This window comes from Panthera pardus, unplaced genomic scaffold (genome assembly GCF_024362965.1).
Source record: "Panthera pardus isolate Hobbes unplaced genomic scaffold, ASM2436296v1 HiC_scaffold_19, whole genome shotgun sequence".
Classification (NCBI taxonomy): domain Eukaryota; kingdom Metazoa; phylum Chordata; class Mammalia; order Carnivora; family Felidae; genus Panthera; species Panthera pardus.
Window position 1 is genome coordinate 7840324 of NW_026526754.1, and position 19791 is coordinate 7860114.

Below are 19791 nucleotides of genomic sequence, written 5' to 3' on the forward strand. Positions count from 1 at the left end.
GCCAGCATAAGACCACTTAAGATTCTCCAAGGCTCCAGAGAGATTATTGTCTGGGAACATCACTCTGACCTGGTGGGGTTACTGATACCTTATCAGGACCTGGCTGGGTCTCTGGGGAAAGCAGAATGGCACAGACAAATGGTTCTGAGCTCAGGAATCTGTACTTAAAAAAAAAAAAAAGACTATTTTTAAGTAATCTCTCCGTCCATTGTGAGGCCTGAACTCACAACCCTGAGATCAAGAGTTGCATGCTCTAGTGACTGAGTCAGCCAGGGGCCCCTGGAATCTGTACTTTAGACAAGCCTCCTGGGCAGTTTTGCCACACTGATTCATGGACAGAGTGACCAAATTATTGTCCAAATTGGGTTGCTTTTGAGAGTCCAAGTGGGCACTATTAAAAGTTGGTAAATAACTCAACCCCCAGTGCAGACAGACCAGATTCTATCATACTTATGTGTATGATTTTGAGCAAGTTGTTTTATCCCTCTGAGCCTCAAGTTTCCTCACATGAAAAAGAGAGCTATGATTATACATTTAGTACAACATTGTCTTCTGGCAAAGATTGCCATGGGTCCATTTCTGTTCTTTGCCTCCTTATCTGTTTCAGTGTGGAAGTATTTTTAAGTTGTTTTGTGCAGTATTATATTTGACCTCAGCTGCTCCTCATTACTTAGGCTTATATAATGCTGCAGAAGCCGGAACCTAGGAGATAGTGAGAGGAAGCTATATGCTTATTTTGCCAATTTTGTAAACAGTTTTGTTTCTCTTCTCTTCCCCTGCCGTGAAGAGATGAGAAAGAAGGTAGAGCCTGGAAATGCACACCAAGCAATACTTTTGTGTCAGCCTGTTTTTTATTCTTCTGCCAGTACTTCCCAGAGAGATTTCACCAAGAATGCCCAAGCTTGCCATGGGCACTGTTGGTGAAGAAAATCTCTCTACTGCTAGTCACATCCCCTTTCCCTTCTCTGGGGGCTTAATGGATGTTTTGGGGGCAGGAAATAAAATCTAAACGTTTATTAATTCAAACAGCAACTGAAAGAGCCTCTGTCCTAGGTGTGGTAGTCTGGAGTGTGAATCTTCTCACAATTCAATGAACACATCATTTACTGTTAGAAACTATGACATAATACAAAGACAAAAATCTACTTTATTTTTCATGAGTCATGTGAAAGCCCACAAGGAATCATCCTCAGTAGCTCATTCTCTACATCTGGCCACATCTTACCTTTGGAAGCCAGATAGCAGCTCACCAGGGCTTCAGGGGGGGTGACTGGGCAGCCCAGGGCATCCTACGATAAGTGTGCTCACCCACCCAGGACAAAGGGAAGGATCCCTGTTAATGTCATCATATTTAAGCCGCCTGCCATCAGATTTGCTGGGGCAAAGGCTCTCTCACTGAGGACCCTAGTCCTGGAAGGCTTCTCCTCCGGCGAGCTGCCAGCTCAATCTTCTGAACCAGGCTTACATCCCAGGGATGGGTTACAAAGCTGATGACAGTGCCAGGCACCTCACTCCCTACACGGCCCACCCTCCCAGCTCTGTGGATGTAGTCTTGCAGAGTGAGGGGGAAATCATAATTGACAACTAAGTCTACGTGGGAGCTGTCCAGGCCCCGAGAGGCTATGTCTGTGCAGAGAAGAATGTCTCGGGAGCCCTTCTGGAAGCACTGGAAGATACCCGGCCCTCATTGAGGCTGGCATTTGTCCCTGCAGCCTTAGGTGTTGGATTTTGTGATCGTCCAGAATATATCCCAGCCAGTTCACAGTGCTTGAGCTATTACAGAACACTAGAACAGTTCCAGAGGGGCCAGTCCTATATGCTTTGTCATGTTGCTTGAGGATCTGCACTAATTCAGTCACCTTCTCTGCTCCCTTCAGCCTCATAAATGTCTGTCTGACATGAGGCATGATGCAGTGGAGCTTGGAGCTGGTAATGGTGGTCAGAGAGTCTGGGCTGGCAACTTTACTCAGCAGCTGGCCTACACCTTCGGGAAATGTGGCCCCCACCAGCACTAACTGAGCTTTGGGATTGAAGGGGTCTTTTAAGTCAGCTGGGCCTTCTGCTATATAGCTCTTCTCCAAGATGTAGTCCATTAGTTCCAGGAAGCTTTCATCCAAAAGCGTGTCTGCCTCATCCAATACCAAATAGGAGAGCTGCTTCAGGCTGATTAGTTGACTCTTCAAGGCCTTCCACAAAGCCCCTGGAGTGGCCACTAGTACATCTACTGGAGGTTGTTTGGACAGTTGCATTCGGATCCTGCTCATGCCATGGCCTCCCCCTAGCTCCCGCACCTGAAGGCCCAAGGAGCTGCCCAAGGGCTGCGCCACGGCCCGCACCTGTTCGGCTAATTCTCGCGAAGGCACAAGGACCAGGCCTCGAGGAGCAGGCAGACTATGGGAGTCCAGGTTTGGTTGGCCCAAGAGCCGTTGAACCAGAGGTAGTAGGTATCCGAGAGTCTTGCCACTGCCGGTTTCCGCCGCGCAAAGGATGTGGCAGCCGCGAAGTAGGGAGGGGATGGTGCTTGACTGCACGGTCGTAGGCCGAACGACTTCAGGAGCAGCCTCCTGTAGAGCACGCAGCACGCGAGGTTCCAGACCCAGATCCGCGAAGCTGCTCTTGGACGAGAGGTTCCGAAGAGCCGGCGCCTCGTGTTGCGCACGCTCGATGGAGAAGTGGTCCCGGCGGGAGCGCCGATTTTTCCAGCCACGCGAAGCTAGTGGCGCGCTCTCCCACCGGCCCAGCGTGAGGCGCGCCGGCTGGTTCAACTCTGGCCGCCGCGCTGAGATAAGCAGCGGGCCAGGTCGCGCCAACACCAGCCGCTGGGGGCTCCGCCCGCCCTGCCGCTGTTCTTGCCGCCGCTGTAGAGCCCGCGGGATGCGCACCACGGGCAAGGGTTCGTCGGGACGGCGGACCACCAGGCCTCGTCGAGGAGCGAGAAGTAACCGAGATGCGAGCCACACCAACCGCGGCGGCCGTGTGAGATCCATAGTCTCTTTGATGTAGGAGAGGCGCACGGCAGTGACGTCACGGGCGCGCAAGAGCCTCGAGGACGGTGTCTGGCGTGGCTCAGTAAGACTTGCGGAGTCGGCGAACCGTGAGGAAGGAGGGGGAATCTGTAAAGTTCAACTGTGGTGAGGTCTGTAGGTCTGAACCGGGGTTGGTGACATCCAGACCCGGACCAACCTTGGGGAAAAGGGCGCGATGGAGGCAGGCTCCCGGGTCTGGCGATAAGCGGCGATGGAGGCCTGGCCTCTTGGACCAGAGGGCGGAGGGCTTCTGGTGATCGGGTGTCCGATCCCTGCCATTCTCCTTTCTCGCTCTCACCGCACCTTTGATGACTTGTCCAGTGCTGGTCTCCTCCTGTAAATTCGGAGGGTGCGGTGGTGCCTTCCCAGATATGGTCCACGCGCAAGGTCTGGTAATAAATGTTTGTTGAGACTCTGAATGAATGGTCAGGCCTGGGGGACAAGACAAGAGCCAGATGTCTTAGATCTAGGCACTCCCATTCCTCTTGGCCGAGAGCTGAGAGCCGAGAGGGCAAGCTGATGGCCTCTTTGTGAAGTGGGAGGTAAGACCTTCAGGCTTTATTTCAAGCAGACCCTTCTCTTTATACCTTTCCCCTTCTTTTTCACTCTCCATTCTCTTGCCACCACTCCCAACTTTTCATTCTGAACCTTACATTCTTGCAGTCTGCTCACCTCTACCAGCATCCCAGCCAGATAGCTAAATTGCTTGAACAGTGGTGAGGAGGGTCCTTCCTCACATGTGTGGGTTGCCTCACATAGCCCTAGTCAGACACAGTATTTTACTTGAATTCAGATGTTTAGGTTACAAAACCCCCGTGTCTTTTTTGTCTTTCTCTGACTGACTTCTTTCACTTAGCATTATACTTTCTAGATCATTCATCCTGTTGTTGCTAATAGCAAGGTTTCATTATTAATTGCTGAATTATATATATCCTATATAGGATATATATATGTATCGTGTGTGTGTGTGTGTGTGTGTGTGTGTGTGTGTGTTTATGGTCTTCTTTATTCAAATATCAAGGGACACTTAGGTTGCTTCCATGATTGGCTATTGTAAATAATGCTGCAATAAACATAGGGGTGCATATATTTTTTCAAATTAGTGTTTTCGTATTCTTTGGGTAAATACCCAGTAGTGGAATTGCTGGGTCATGTGGCAATTCTATTTTTAATTTTTTGAGGAACCTCCATACTGTTTTCCACAGCGGGTATACCAGTTTGAATTCCCACCAACAGTGCAGGAGGGTTCCTTTTTCTCCACAGCCTCGCCAACAAATGTTGTTTCCAAAAAGATAAATACTTTTAAATTTTCAAATGCCATTTTGATATATAAGTAGACTTCCTGGAGAGTTACCTGTTGAATCAGCAGAGGAGAGAGTTTTGAGTAGTACCAGGGAACAGAGTCGTTGGATAGAGCAGTGACTCTGTAGTGAGGGTGATTTTGCATCCTTCCCTCCCTACTTGCCCGCTCCCCCCCCCCCCCCCCCCCCCGCCCCAGGAGATTTGACAGAGGTTGGAGACATATTTAGTTGTCACATCTGGGAAGTTGCTACTGGCATCTAGTAGGTAGAGGCTGGGGATATTGCTAAACATTGTACAATGCATAGGAAAGCCCCTAACAAAAAATGATTATCTGACCAATACATGAATAGTGAGTTGTTGAGAAACCCTGCATACAGGATGAGGACTGAAGAGAGGCTGAGGTACATGTAACTTTCCCTTTAGGTAGGCACATTTGGGAAGCTCTTGCACTGAGTCCGCCTCCTCCCCAGAATCGGTAGCCAAGTACACTGATGCCATTGCTTGCTGTGCCCTTGAGATCAGGAACGTTGGGGACCCTGAAAATCATAAACGCAAGAAAAAGTGATTCAAGAGAGTGAAGCTGGAGAAGAGAAGTTTAGGGAGTACAAAACTGTCCTCATGTATTTGGGCAGTATACCGGATGGAAAAGAGATCAGGGGCACCTGGGTGGCTCAGTTGGTTAAGTGTCTGACTTTGGCTCAGGTCATGATCTCACAGTTTGTGAGTTTGAGCCCCACATTGGGCTCTCTGCTGTCAGCGCAGAGCCTGTTTTGGATCCTGTCTCCCTCTCTCTGCCCCTCCCCTGCCCATGCTCTGCCTCTCTCTCTCTCTCTCTCTCTCAAAAATAAATAAACATTAAAAAGAAAAGAAAAGAAAAGAGATGAGGTATGCTGTGAGGTATACCATTCCAGAAGGCAGAACTAGGACCTATAGGTAACTGGCAGATTCTGAATTTGATACAAAGAACTGCTGTAACAACTAGAATTGCCCATATCTTTGTTGAGACTCTGAATGAATGGTCAGACAGATTGTAATTCTATACTACTTTTATGATTCTTTTCAAGGACTCAGGGCTCCTTGTTTCTTATCTATGTATATCTAACTCAACAGGTTTTATCCATTTGCATGTGCCACTGCTTATTTCAGATGTAAAACAAAGACTTGATTTGCACAAAGCCAGAACAGATACATTAAAAGAATTATCAGAAAAGAATACTACATAGGTATGTACTTGCATTTGGGTTCTGTCCAAATATTTGGGGCAGGGAAGCTGGTTAGTATATGGCTGCTTTCTCATCATGCTTGAGCCCTTACAAAATCTCATAAGGATTGGAATCTGTCTGAGCTGGTCTCTGCCTATGACCCTTAATTTCTTCTCAGTTCATCAGCCACTGAATAAGTCCCCTTTATTTTCCTTCTGCTCACAGCAGACATTGAGTAACCTCTAGTTGTTATTGAGATACATGTTTTATAGTATAGTGCTCTAGAAATAAGAAAGGTTTACTTATTGTGGAAAGAATGTAAGCTCCTGGGAGTAGGGGCCTAACTTGGTAGTATTTTGTCCCAGGGCTGCCATGGTAATTCATATTGCCTGGTTACTCCGTAAGTTTTCAACACAATTGTCCCTTGGATCTCAGCTGATAATGGTATAGTCATTCATTCATTTATTCATTCAATAAATATTTCCTGAGCACCATGTATGTGCTGGGTACTATTCAAAGAGACAGTGAACAAAACAGGAGTTTACATTCTGACTTAATTCGTTTGGGGTAAGGCCTGAACATTGGTATTTAAAAAAAAATTTTTTTTTAAATGTTTATTCATCTTTTGAGACAGAGAGAGACAGAGCATGAACGGGAGAGGGTCAGAGAGCGAGGAAGACACAGAATCTGAAACAGGCTCCATGGTTTTAAGCTGTCAGCACAGACCCGACGCGGGGCTTGAACTCACAGACCATGAGATCATGACCTGGGCCAAAGTTGGACACTCAACCGACTGAACCACCCAGGTGCCCCTGAACATTGGTATTTTTTTAAGCCTTTCAGATGATTCTAATGTGCTGCCAGGTTTGAGAATCACAATACTTATAAATGAAGCATTTTGGAAATTGCAAGGCATTATAAAAATGAAAAGTGGCTATTAGTATTCCCTCCCTGTTCCTTCATTTCCCAGCCTACATCAGGGCTGTTGTGTAAGTACTGGCCATTTTCTTTTCAGCTCTTGTCATTATATGCCTAGACTATTTCACCTTCTTTCTAATCCAACTCCTTATCTCCTTCCTGTCCTTTACCCTCCAGCCCATCGTCTGTTGTGCAAGTGATCTTCCTAAGCACAGCCATGGCCGTGTCACCCCTTGACTCAAAAGCCATCAATGGATGCCCATGGCCTACAGCTTATCTCCTAGTCACTCTCCAGAATCTGGCTTCAACTTCATCTCCTGCTGCTTTCTTATCTGAATCTTGTTCACTCAAGTGGTAGCTCTCATTTGAGTAGGATAAAGAGCTTACAGTCCTTTACTGGGTGAGCAAGAGAGTGGGGCGGCATTTGTCTGCTCTGTAACCAAAACTGGAGGTACAAGGCACTTTATTTTTATTTATTTATTTATTTAATTTTATTTAGTTAATTATTTATTTTTTAATTTACATCCAAGTTAGCTGGCATATAGTGCAACAATGATTTCAGTAGATTTCTTAATGCCGCTTACCCATTTAGCCCATCCCCCCTCCCACAGTCCCTCCAGCAACCCTGTCTTTGTTTTCTTTCTTTTTTTTTTTTTTTTTTTTAATTTTTTTTAACATTTATTTATTTTTGAGACAGAGAGAGACAGAGCATGAAAGGGGGGGGGGGGGGAGAGAGAGGGAGACACAGAATTGGAAGCAGGCTCCAGGCTCTGAGCCATCAGCCCAGAGTCTGACGCGGGGCTCGAACTCATGGACCATGAGATCGTGACCTGAGCTGAAGTCGGACGCTTAACCGACTGAGCCACCCAGGCGCCCCCTGTCTTTGTTTTCTATATTTAAGAGTCTCTTATGTTTTGTCCCCCTCCCTGTTTTTATGTTATTTTTACTTCCATTCCCTTATGTTCATCTGTTTTGTCTCTTACAGTCCTCGTAGGAGTGAAGTCATATGATATTTGTCTTTCTCTGGCTGACTAATTTTGCTTAGCATAATACCCTCTAGTTCCATCCATGTAGTTGCAAATGGCAAGATTTCATTCTTTCTGATTGCCAAGTAATACTCCATTGTGTGTGTGTGTGTACCACATCTTTTTTTTTTTTATTTTTTTTGATGTTTATTTATTTTTTGAGAAGAGAGAGACAGAGCATGAGCAGGGGAGGAGAGAGAAAGAGGGAGACACAGAATCTGAAGCAGGATCCAGGCTCTGAGCTGTCAGCACAGAGCCCGATGTGGGGCTTGAACTCACAGACCGCGAGATCATGACCTGAGTCGAAGTCGGACACTTAACTGACTGAGCCACCCAGGCGCCCCTACCACATCTTCTTTATCCATTCATCCATCGATGGACATTTGGGCTGTTTCCATACTTTGGCTATTGTCAATAGCGCTGCTATAAACACTGGGGTGCATGTTCCCCTTCGAAACAGCATACCTGTGTCTCTTGGATAAATACCTAGTAGCCCAATTGCTGGATCATAGGGTAGTTTTATTTTTAAATTTTTGAGGAACCTCCATACTGTTTCCAGAGTGGCTGCACCAGTTTGCATTCCCACCAGCAGTGCAAAAGAGATCCTCTTTCTCTGCATCCTCACCCCCATCTGTTGTTGCTTCAGTTGTTAGTGTTAGCCATTCTGACAGGTGTGAGGTGGTATCTCATTGTGATTTGATTTGTATTTCCCTGTGATGAGTGATGTTGAACATTGTTTTCATGTGTCGATTGGCCATCTGGATGTCTTCTTTGGATTAGTGTCTATTCATGTCTTTTTCCCATTTCTTCACTGGGTTATTTGTTTCTTGGGTGTTGAGTTTGATAAGTTCTTTATAGATTTTGGATACTAACCCTTTAGCTGGTATGTTATTTGATATGTCATTTGCAAACATCTTCTCCCATTCCATCGGTTACCTTTTAGTTTTTCTGATTGTTTCCTTTGCTGTGCAGAAGCTTTTTATCTTGATGAGGTCCCAAAGTTCATTTTTGCTTTTGTTTCCCTTGCCTCCAGAGACGTGTTGAGTAAGAAGTTGCTGTGGCCAAGGTCAAAGAAGTTTTTGCCTGCTTTCTCCTCTAAGATTTAAAAAAATTTTTTTTTAATGTTTATTTATATTTGAGAGAGAGAGAGAGAGAGAGAGAGAGCGAGCATGAGTGGGGGAGGGGCAGAGAGAGAAGGAGACACAGAATCTGAAGCAGGCTCCAGGCTCTGAGCTGTCAGCACAGAACTTGACGCGGGGCTCGAACTCGCAAACTGCGAGATCATGACCTGAGCTGAAGTCAGACGCTTAACTGAGCCACTCAGGTGCCCCTCTCCTCTAAGATTTTGATGGCTTTCTGTCTTACATTTAGGTTTTTCATCCATTTTGAGTTTATTTTTGTGTATGGTATAAGAAAGTGGTCCAGGTTCATTTTTCTGCATGTCGCTGTCCAGTTTTCCCAACACCACTTGCTGAAGAGACTGTCTTTATTTCATTGGATGCTCTTTCCTGCTTTATCAAAGATTAGTTGGCCATATGTTTGTGGGTCCATATCTGGGTTCTTTATTCTGTTCCACTGATCTGAGTGTCTGTTCTTGTGCCAGTACCATATTGTCTTGATGATTACAGCTTTGTAATGCAGCTTGAAGTCTGGGACTGTGATGCCTCCAGCTTTGGTTTTCAAGATTGCTTTGGCTATTCGGGGTCTTTTCTGGTTCCATACAAATTTTAGGAGTGTTTGTTCTAGCTCTGTGAAGAATGCTGGTGTTATTTTGATAGGGGTTGTGATGAGGCACTTTAAATGCTCTGTGATAGAGCACATTTGTCTTTGATAGAGCTCTTCTGTGGCTGAAGCATGAACCATAAATTCTCGTTGCCACTTGACTTGTTAACTTCTTTTTACAACAAATTCTAAACACCTACATTATGCCAGACTGTGTGCTCTGTGACAGGACCTGGTGATGAGCAAGGTGCAGTGCTTGCCTTCACCTTGTGATGTGGGAGGCAGATTGATAGTTAGTTGCTCTTGGAATTACAAGAGTGTACTTAATGCTAAGAAAGACATGAGCTAAGAGGAGGTGCCCTTACTCTGGAAGGTAAGTGTCAGGGAAGGCTTTCTGGAGCAGGTGACATCTGTACTGAGGTTCTGAAAGGCTACTGGAAGTCAGCCAGGTGGGGGAATAGGAATATGTGTTCTATGTAGGGGCAACTTGTTCAGAGAGAGCAGGACAATTTGGGAACTAGAAATACTTGAGAATAGCTGAAGCTTAGCATGGGGGAGGTAAGAGGGCAGGAGGCAAGTGATGAAAGATAGTGCTTCTGAGGAAGGCAGGGGGAGGACTTGTTTGCAATATTAAGGAGCTGCAACTTAATTCTAAGGGCAAGAATTCCATTTGGAGAATGGAATATCTTGTCCTGATTTGTGTTTTGAAAGACTCCTCTGACTGCTGGAAAGAACATAAATTGAACATAATGAGCCTGGAAGCAGAGACTGGTTTGCAGGCTGTTGCCATCATTCACTTGATAGGTGGCAGTGGCAGAACCGAGAAGCTCCTTGAAGTCAAGAGCTTAGTTCCTTCCATTTCTTTACCTTCAACACCCCACACAGTGCCTTGATCCTAAAAGAACTGGTAGATGTTTGTTGATGTAATCATAGAATGTGTTGCAAGTGTAAAAAGCCCAATAATGAGAGCAGTTAACATTTAACCCTTACAGGGGCGCCTGGGTGGCTCAGTTGGTTGAGCATCTGACTTCGGCTCAGGTCATGATCTCAAGGTTCGTGAGATGGAGCCCTGCGTCGGGCTCTGTGCTGACAGCTCGGAGCCTGGAGCCTGCTTCATTCAGATTCTGTGTCCCACTCTCTCTCAGCCCCACCCCTGCTTGTGCTCTGTCTCTCTCTGTCTTTCAAAAATGAATAAACATAAAAAACAAAACATTTAACCCTTACTCTGTGTTGAGAACTATTGTGTGTCCTAGAATTGACTCTTCACAGCGTCTCACCTGACATAGATTCTGCTGGAGCCTCGTTCTAAAGAGAGAAGCTGAGCCTCTACTAGGTTAATTCATTCTAGAGAGAGAGGCTGAGCCTCCACTAGGTTAATTCATCTGCCTGGGGCATAGTTGGGATTCCACTGCAGGTCTGTCTGATTTCAGAGATCAGAATCTTAATGGTGATATGCTATATCACCTCTTTGTCTTACAAATATAATAGATTGCTTCAATTTTTTTCTTATCTACACAGGTTTGAGTGGGAAATAGGATAATTCTCTAAGTATTTAATCCTAATTGTCATTTTAACTCTAAATTTGTATTTTAAGTTTTTTTTTTTTTTTAACGTTTATTTATTTTTGAGACAGAGAGAGACAGAGCATGAACGGGGGAGGGTCACAGAGAGAGGGAGACACAGAATCTGAAACAGGCTCCAGGCTCTGAGCTGTCAGCACAGAGCCCGACGCGGGGCTCGAACCCACGGACCGTGAGATCATGACCTGAGCCGAAGTCAGACGCTTAACCGACGAGCCACCCAGGCGCCCCTAAATTTGTATTTTAAAGAAATTGCTTTTTAAGCAAGGTCGTAGTCTACAGGAAAATTTACGTGGATGGGACTGGTAAAGTTTTTTCCATTCATTGCTTTTCCTGAATACTGTTATCTTCAATCTGAAGGCATTATAACTAATGGAATTTTGTATCCATGCGACTGAAGTTAAGGTTATAGTCTGAGAAGGCAATCAAAACTGTCATAGAGAAGACCAGCCCTTCCTTGAAAGAATGGTAGAGAGATTGTTTCTGTTTGTGCTAAAATGGTGATCTGGGTGTGATCTCAGGGCCCGGTGAATGGTTGTGCCAGTAGCTGGGAAAGGGTAGGGCTGCCTAGCTTCTCTGAGAGGAGCCTTCGTGGAGGCAGGCCCTGTCAGGCACTGCTGGCCTGGTGCCAGAGGGAGTTCCTGGATCAACCATGCTGCAGGAGGGTGTCCTCAGCCACCAGAGAGGTGGGTGTTCAGTCACACCTTCCTTACAAAGCAGCTGCTAAGGGTCAAGTGCTGGGCTCCGTGCTAAAGCCTGGCAGTAAACTAGACAGCCACGCTCCTGTCTTTATGGAACTTGTTGTGCTGGTGATCTAGAGGACCAGCTAAGGGTTAAAGAAGAGACCACACAAATAAGTGTGAACACATGGATTGTTACTGAGCTATCGGGAAGCACAGAGTGTTGTGAGAGCATGTGACCAGGGACCTGAAGTACGGTTGTCTGGTAGGGAAATGTCTCCAAAAAGGGGACATTCAAAGTCAAGAGGATCTTAGTGGGAGTGTGTGTGATTGAGTCGGGGAGAGTGTTCCAGACAGAGGACTGCGGGTACATGGGCCCCAGGGCAGCAGAGGTCTTGGTGTGGGAGACTTCCAAAGGTCAGTGTGGCCAGAGCAAGGAGAGTGAGTGGGAGAAAGGCTCAAGGTGAGCTGGAGACGTGGGCAGGGACAGGTCATGCAGGGCTTCTTGGGCCAGCAGAAGGGTTTGGCAGTTATCCTAAACTTAGTGGGAAGCCATTGAAGGGTATAAACAGGGGAGCGGTATTATCAGAGTTGCCTTTTTCAAATGCCACGCAGTATCACAAAGAGGATAGGAGGAGGTAAGATTAGATTTGGGAGACCCATTAGGAGGCTGGCTTTGTGCACAGTGGTAGCACTGGAGATGGATAGCACTGGAGCAAAGCAGATGGATTAGAGTTATATTTTGAAGGTTGTTTCACAGGAGTTAGTGACAGATTGAATGTGGAGAATGTGGATTAATGATGAGTAATTGGGTGAATGGAGGTGCTAATTGCTGAAATGGGAAACATTTTCTCTCCGTGTATTGGCCTGATTAATTCTCTCCCTTGAGATCTCGAATCAGAAACTATTTCTTAAGGGAAGCCTTCCTCAACCCCATCCATCCCTTTCCTTCTGACACAAATTCCTAAATCCTCATGTCCTTCACATAGCACTGTACATGATTATAATTTCACACGTATTTCTAAGTTCCCTTTCTATAACCCTCTCTTCTACTGTACCTCCTTCTCCTCATCATTTTATTTCTAGTGCCAGCCAGTGCTTGGCATATCAGAGGGGCTCGATAAATTTCTGTTGAATGAATTGATGAAGACAGAGGAGGTGGCTTAGGAGGGCAGATAAAGATCTTGTTTTGTGCATGTTTGGTATAAGATGCCCTTAAGATAGCCGGGTAGGGACGTGTTTTGAGCAGTTGGTATGAGATCACCAGCATTTTATCAACATTTTAAGCCATGGGAGTAAATAAACTTTCAAGGGAGGATGTGTGGAATTAGAAGGAAAGAGGACTCAAGACTAAGGAAGAACCTCAACAGGTAAGTAGAGGAAGTGAAACCAGCAAAGAAGACTGAAAAGCAGGGCAGACTGGTGGGAGAAAAACCAGGAAAGTGTGGAGTCAGAGAAGCCCAGGGAGGAGAGAGATCAAGGACGAGGGGAGTTTCAACCATGTCATAAGTAAGTGTCTGGTTGATTGCTCAACTTCCAGGTAATTGGTGACTTTAATTAGAGCAGTTTTGATAGAACGGTGGAGGTGGGGACCAACCAGAATGGGCTGAATAGTAAAAAGAAAATGGAGACAGTATTAGTAATGGAGCAGAACACAGCATTGATTAGCCAGCTTTATGACTTTTTGGAGGGGTCCATATTTGCTTAGAATAAATAAATTAATATGAACAGTTCTCTCTGGGATATGGGATTTTGATTTTCTTCTTTTTATGCCTGTTGGCTCTGCCTTCAAAGTAGTTTTGGTATATGACCATTTCTCACCACCTGGCCTGAGCGACCATTATCTCATCTCTTATGTTGGTTACTAAAGAGCCTTGTACCTGGTCTCCCTGTGTTTACTCTGGCCCCTAACAGACTGCTCTTTTTATAGCAATCACTGTGATCATGAGAAAACATGTTCAGTCATGCTACTCCTCTACTTGAAACCCTTTGCTGACTTCTATTTCATGAAGAGCTAACAAAGGCCATATGGGATCTGACCCTACCTGTTTACTGCTGCGACATCGTGTATCTGAGAAACATCGTGTAATGAGAAACATTAGTTTCTCTTCTCCTCTCTGTGTCCCAACCATGTTGGTCTCCTTGATGTTTTTCTAACATACCAGGCAAGCTCCTGCCCGAGGGCCTTTGCACTGGCTGTTTCTTCTGTGTATTCTTCTACTAGATATCAACTTGGCTAACTCATATCTTAGCTCAAATGTTATCTTCCCATTGAAGTCTATCTTGTTTTCCCTATTTATTTCATTTTGAGCTTTTTTTGGTTTGTTTATTTATTTATTTTGAGAGAGAGAGAGAGAGCAAGAGCATAAGTGGGGGAGGAGTAGAGAGACAGGGAGAGACAAAATCCCAAGCACACTGTGTGCAGTCAGCACAGAGCCCGATTTGGGGCTTCATCTCATGAACCATGAGATCATGACCTGAGCCGAAATCAAGAGTTGGGCGCTAAACCAACTGAGCTACTCAGGTGCCCTGGTTTACCTATTTAAAATTTTATATTTTAATATAAATATTTTCATATTTTAATGTAAATATTTTCATATAAAATATACCATTGATATACCAATTATTTACATTTTTCCTGGTGGGGTGTGGGGTAAATGGGTAAAGGTGGTCAAAAGGTGTTAACTTGCAGTGAGAAGATAAATACGTTCTAGGGGTGTAATGTATAACATAGCGACTATAGTTGATAATTTTGTGTATTTGAAAGTTGTTGAGAGTATATGTTAAAAGTTCTCATCACAAGAAAAAAATTATTAGTGTGTGAGGTGATGGACGTAACTTATTGTGGTAATCGTTTTGTAGTATATATGTATATCAAATCACTTTGTTGTACACCTTGAACTGATACAGCATTATGTGTCAGTCACATCCCCAGTGTTTTCAATTTCCTTTCTCCCTGCTTTTTTAATCTGTAGCATTACCACTTTTCCAACATACTGTATAGTTTGTTATGTATTGTTTTCTGCCTTTGTTCCCCTGCTAGATTGAAAGCTCTACCAGAGCAGCAATTTTGTGTCCATGTATCAGACTAGGACAGTGACTGGCAAGACTAGGCACTTAATAAATTTTATTTATTTATTTATTTATTTATTTATTTATTTATTTAAGTTTATTTTTATTTTTGAGAGAGAGAGTGAATGGGGGAGGGGCAGAGAGAGAGGGAGACAGGATTTGAAGCAGGGCCTGTGCTACAGAACCCAATGTGGGGCTCAAACTCATGAACCATGAGATCGTGACCTGAGCTGAAGTCAGAGGCTTAACCGATTGAGCCACCCAGGTGCCCCAATAAATATTCTTTAGATGAATAAATAAGGAAGCATTATTTTTATGATCAGAGAAAAGGAAAACAAAGTCCTGTGTGTTGGAAAGAAGAGGAAAAGCCTGCCCTGGGTAACAGAAGAGATTTTTTTTTTTCCCTTTTTTTTTTTTTAATGTTTATTTATTTTTGAGAGAGAGAGAGAGAGAGAGAGGGAGAGAGAGAGACCCCAAGCAGGCTCCTCACTGTCAGCACAGAGCCCAACGCTGGGCTCAAGCTTATGAACCAAGAGATCATGACCTGAACCAAAATCAAGAGTAGGATGCTTAACAGACTGAGCCACCCAGGCGCCCCAGAAGATATTTCTGTTTGGATTTCTGACTCTTGTTTTCCCTTTCTGCAGGCAGTAGCAGAGGAGGAATGATTGAACACAGCCTGTCGCTGTGCTACCACAACAAACTTATCTTAGCCCCTATGGTTCGGGTAGGCACTCTCCCAATGCGGCTGCTGGCCCTGGACTATGGAGCAGACATTGTATACTGTGAGGTAAGGGGCTCCTGATTTTCCTGGAGGGCTTTTTCTTTTCTTTTTTTTTTTTTCCTCACCAGTGCAACCTCCTTCTCTGTAGGTGGGAGTAATCAGGAGTTGGTGGGAGGCAGAATGGGCACTCACATCACAGGTGCTTGCTGAAGGCAGTGGGAGATAAACATGTATGACTCTTAGGAGTTCTCTAAGCCCTGTTGAGGGCCAGGAGCCTGGGCAGCAAGGAGGCATTGCGGAACGCCTGGGCCAGGTGGATAGATGAGTGTTGTATCAGGTCACAGCCCTGGCCCCTGTAGGAATTAATATACATTCAGTGCATGAATGAATGAACTCAAGGTTAGGAAGAGAAGGAAGCTGTATGGGGTTGGTTTTGGGAACCGTAGGGTTTTCTGGTGGCAGTAACTGGTAGGTTGCCTATGTCCTGGCTGCTCTGGAGAATAGTATGACTTCAGACCAAGGTTTCAAAAGTATTTTCTAGGGGCGCCTGGGTGGCTCAGTCAGTTAAGTGTCTGACTCCTATTTTCGGAGTCAGGTCAAAATCTCCCAGTTTGTGGGTGACATCAGGCTCCCTGCTGACAGTGCAGAGTCTGCTTGGGATTCTCTCTCTCTCCCCCTCTCTCTCTTTCTCTTCCCCTCTCTCTGCCCCTCCCCCCACTTATGTGCACTCTCTCTCTTTCTCTCTCTCTCTCAAAATACGTACATTTTAAAAAATAAATAAAAAGCATTTTCTAGGAAAAACAGCGTTGTAGGAGTAGCTGATATTGGATAGTGTGGAGGTGTGAGCAGTGTTTCTCAGCTGGATATCTAACAGAATTATCTGGAGAGCTTCCCTCCAGTCCCCAGTCCTGATATGTCCCCCTAGTATGTGTGAGAAGTTAAAGAAGAAGCTGCTCAAATGCTTCTGATATTTTTGTCCCGCTGGTGGTGGGAAGGGGACTGTGGCTACAAAAGGGCAACACAAGGAATCCCGGTGGGGATGGAGCTGTTCTGTGTCTTAACTGTATCAATGTCAGTATCCTGGTTGTGACATTATACTGTACTTTTGTAAGATATTACCATTGGGGAAGTTGGGCAAACAGTACGTAGGAGCTCACACTCTTACAACTGCATGTGAGCCTCTAATTATCTCAAAATAAAAAAAAATTTTCATTGAAAAGAAAGCCACTGGTATAGAGAGAAGGAAGGGCCTAAGAGGGGATTTGGAAAGAGTACACCCTAATGTATTGGATGTTGTGTGTGGGAGAGACGGGCTAGTAATTTATTTATTTTTTTATTTTTTTAAATTTTTTTATTTTTTTATTTTTTTCAATATATGAAATTTATTGTCAAATTGGTTTCCATACAACACCCAGTGCTCATCCCAAAAGGTGCCCTCCTCAATACCCATCACCCACCCACCCCTCCCTCCCACCCCCCATCAACCATCAACCCTCAGTTTACTCTCAGTTTTCAACAGTCCCTTATGCTTTGGCTCTCTCCCACTCTAACCTCTTTTTTTTTTTTTTCCTTCCCCTCCCCCATGGGTTTCTGTTAAGTTTCTCAGGATCCACGTAAGAGTGAAACCATATGGTATCTGTTTTTCTCTGTATGGCTTATTTCACTTAGCATCACACTCTCCAGTTCCATCCACGTTGCTACAAAAGGCCATATTTCATTCTTTCTCATTGCCACGTAGTATTCCATTGTGTATATAAACCACAATTTCTTTATCCATTCGTCAGTTGATGGACATTTAGGCTCTTTCCATCATTTGGCTATTGTTGAGAGTGCTGCTATAAACATTGGGGTCCAAGTGCCACTATGCATCAGTACTTCTGTATCCCTTGGGTAAATTCCTAGCAGTGCTATTGCTGGGTCATAGAGTAGGTCTATTTTTAATTTTCTGAGGAACCTCCACACTGCTTTCCAGAGCGGCTGCACCAATTTGCATTCCCACCAACAGTGCAAGAGGGTTCCCGTTTCTCCACATCCTCTCCAGCATCTATAGTCTCCTGATTTGTTCATTTTGGCCACTCTGACTGGCGTGAGGTGATATCTGAGTGTGGTTTTGATTTGTATTTCCCTGATAAGGAGCGACGTTGAGCATCTTTTCATGTGCCTGTTGGCCATCCGGATGTCTTCTTTAGAGAAGTGTCTATTCATGTTTTCTGCCCATTTCTTCACTGGGTTATTTGTTTTTCGGGTGTGGAGTTTGGTGAGCTCTTACAGATTTTGGATACTCAGGCTAGTAATTTATGATAGAAAAGTAAGAGCGGGGCGCCTGGCTGGCTCAGTCAGTACAGCATATAACTCTTGATCTTGGGGTTGTGAGTTCGAGCCCCATGTTGGGCATGGAACCTACTTAAAATTAAAAAAAAAAAAAAAAAAGAAAAGTAAAGTAAAAGAGTGAGAGAAATAGGCAAATTAAGAAGAACGTGTCAGGGAAGGCAAAAGTCAAGTTTGTCAGGTGTGACAGATGATGCATAGAAGTCCAATCGCAAAAAGACCAAAAATGTGTTTGATTTGAAAATCCAAAGTGCACCGAGATACATCTGACAGGGCAATGGATTGTGGAGTGAGCAGCAAATGGGGAAGTAGAAGCAGAGCTGCTCACTACCCCTTAGGAATTCAGGAGGTGAGGGGAGGAAAAGAGTACATGTAGGTAGTGGAGGCAAAGGAAGCTGGATGAAGGGAATTGGGTATTTTTTGTTTTTTGTTTCTTTTTGAGAGAGCACGAGCTAGCATGCAAGTGGGGGAGGGGCAGAGGGAGAGAGAAAATCTTTTTTTTTTTTTAATGTTTATTTTTGAGAGAGGGAGAGATTGAGAATGAATGGGGGAGGGACAGTGAGAGAGGGAGACACAGAATCTGAAGCAGGCTCCAGGCTCTGAGCTGTCAGCACAGAGTCCGACACGGGGCTTGAACTCACAGACCACAAGATCATGACCTGAGCCAAAGTCGGATGCTTAACCAACTGAGCCACCCAGGCTCACCCCCCGCCCCGTTTTTTTTTTTTTTTTTTTTTTTTTTGGGAGAGAGAAAATCTTAAGCAGGCTCCATGCCCAGTGTGGGACCCCACATCAAGCCCCACATGGGGCTTGATTATGACCTGAGCCCAAGTCAGGAATGGGACGCTTAACTCCTGATCCACCCAGGCACCCCTGAAGGGAATTGTGTTTGGGTGACTTGCATGTTTGCAACATAAGAGGAAGCACTTAGCAGTGAGGAGGGACCTGAAGATTCGGCAGATCAGTGGGGAGTAGGTAGGGCCTGGTCTTGGAGGGATAGATTCTAGATGAGGTGGTGGGGCTTAGCTCCAAGATAGGGCAAGGAGAAGAGTGGCAGGACCATAGAAGGCAGGAAAGCCAAGGGTTTTTTCCTGAGAGACTTGTTTTACAAGATGTGGGAAGCCAGTCCCACATCTTGGCAGTGAGGGTGGCGGGAGTGGGGTGGGGACCGAGGAAAGAAAGTGAGGGCATTTTGGTCTTGTTCCTGTGGAGAATGGGCTGGGGGTGTTTGCCTAGCAGCTAGGTGTGTATAGTCATACTGATTTTTAGCTTTATGGGAAGGAGATCTGCAAAGCTTGGCAGGGGATGCCCATGGCTGGGGATTGGCATGCCAGTGTCTATAGCACAGCAGGGGCAGAGCCATCTAGGGTGCTAGCAAGGTGAAATGGGAGGGAGGGAGTATGTGTTGTCCAAATGTGGGAGTCAGAAAAGGAGGTTCCCGTGTTCAGGATCACAGGCTTAGGACCCGACTTCTAAGCAGTTTGTTGAAATAAAGGCAAGGAGTTCCAAGAAATGAGAGCTGGGCATCCATAAGCCTTCCAGGCTGCCAGAATGTGCTGAGGGCAGGCTGCTAGAATGTGCCTAGGGCAGGGAGGAACCTGTGTCCAGGGGCCAGTCCCAGGGAAATGTGGTAGTGCACTGAGCATTATTAATCTTGTCACTCATCCTTTGAGCCCACACTCAGGCCCCCAAGTGGTCAGCCATGGGTTAGATATAGCCTGTCCTGGCCTGCACCCTCCTGCCCTCCAGAAAAACCTCTTGGATTTAGAAAGGGATTGGGAGGAAGGAAGGACTGTGAGGACTCATGGACTGTGAGGGATTGTGAGGACTCGTGGTCTCAGAGCCTGAGGAACAGGTATCAAAAGACCAAATCCCAGAGAACTTAACTTGTTTTGTTGGTTGTGATGCCCCCTTGGCATGTTTGATAGACGCTTACTCTGGGAGAGTCAATATGGCTTATGAACAAACAGAGAGGCCTCTGGAAGAGGACATCTAGGCCTTCCATCCAGGCCTATACCTATGGAGAGCAGAAGCAAGCTGGCCAGAGACCCTTGCTTGGCATGGGTAGGTGGCTAGGGACTAGGCTGAGTACTGGATGTGGTGTGGTGTGGCGTAGTATGGTGCCTGGTGCCCCCTGGTGGATCTGGCATTTCTCTGCAGGCTGTCTGTGCAGGCTGGCATTTCTCTGCAGGATGATCTTCCTGGGTTCACA

General features: G+C 45.4%; 2 protein-coding genes across 2 annotated transcripts in view; one reads left to right on the top strand and one right to left on the bottom strand.

The window, feature by feature from the left end:
• Positions 1-1124: 1124 nt before the first annotated feature.
• Positions 1125-3028, bottom strand: DDX28 (DEAD-box helicase 28). Its single transcript, XM_019455492.2, is given in 2 exon segments — positions 1125-1678; positions 1680-3028. Coding segments are annotated over 2 exon segments (1620 nt in total). The 5' UTR covers positions 2988-3028; the 3' UTR covers positions 1125-1366.
• Positions 3029-11102: 8074 nt separating this feature from the next.
• Positions 11103-19791, top strand: part of DUS2 (dihydrouridine synthase 2) — a 43070-nt gene continuing 34381 nt past the window's right edge. Inside the window, 2 exon segments of the mRNA XM_019455493.2 lie at positions 11103-11461; positions 15175-15317. Coding sequence (XP_019311038.2) covers positions 11428-11461; positions 15175-15317 — 177 coding nt within the window. The 5' untranslated portion in view covers positions 11103-11427.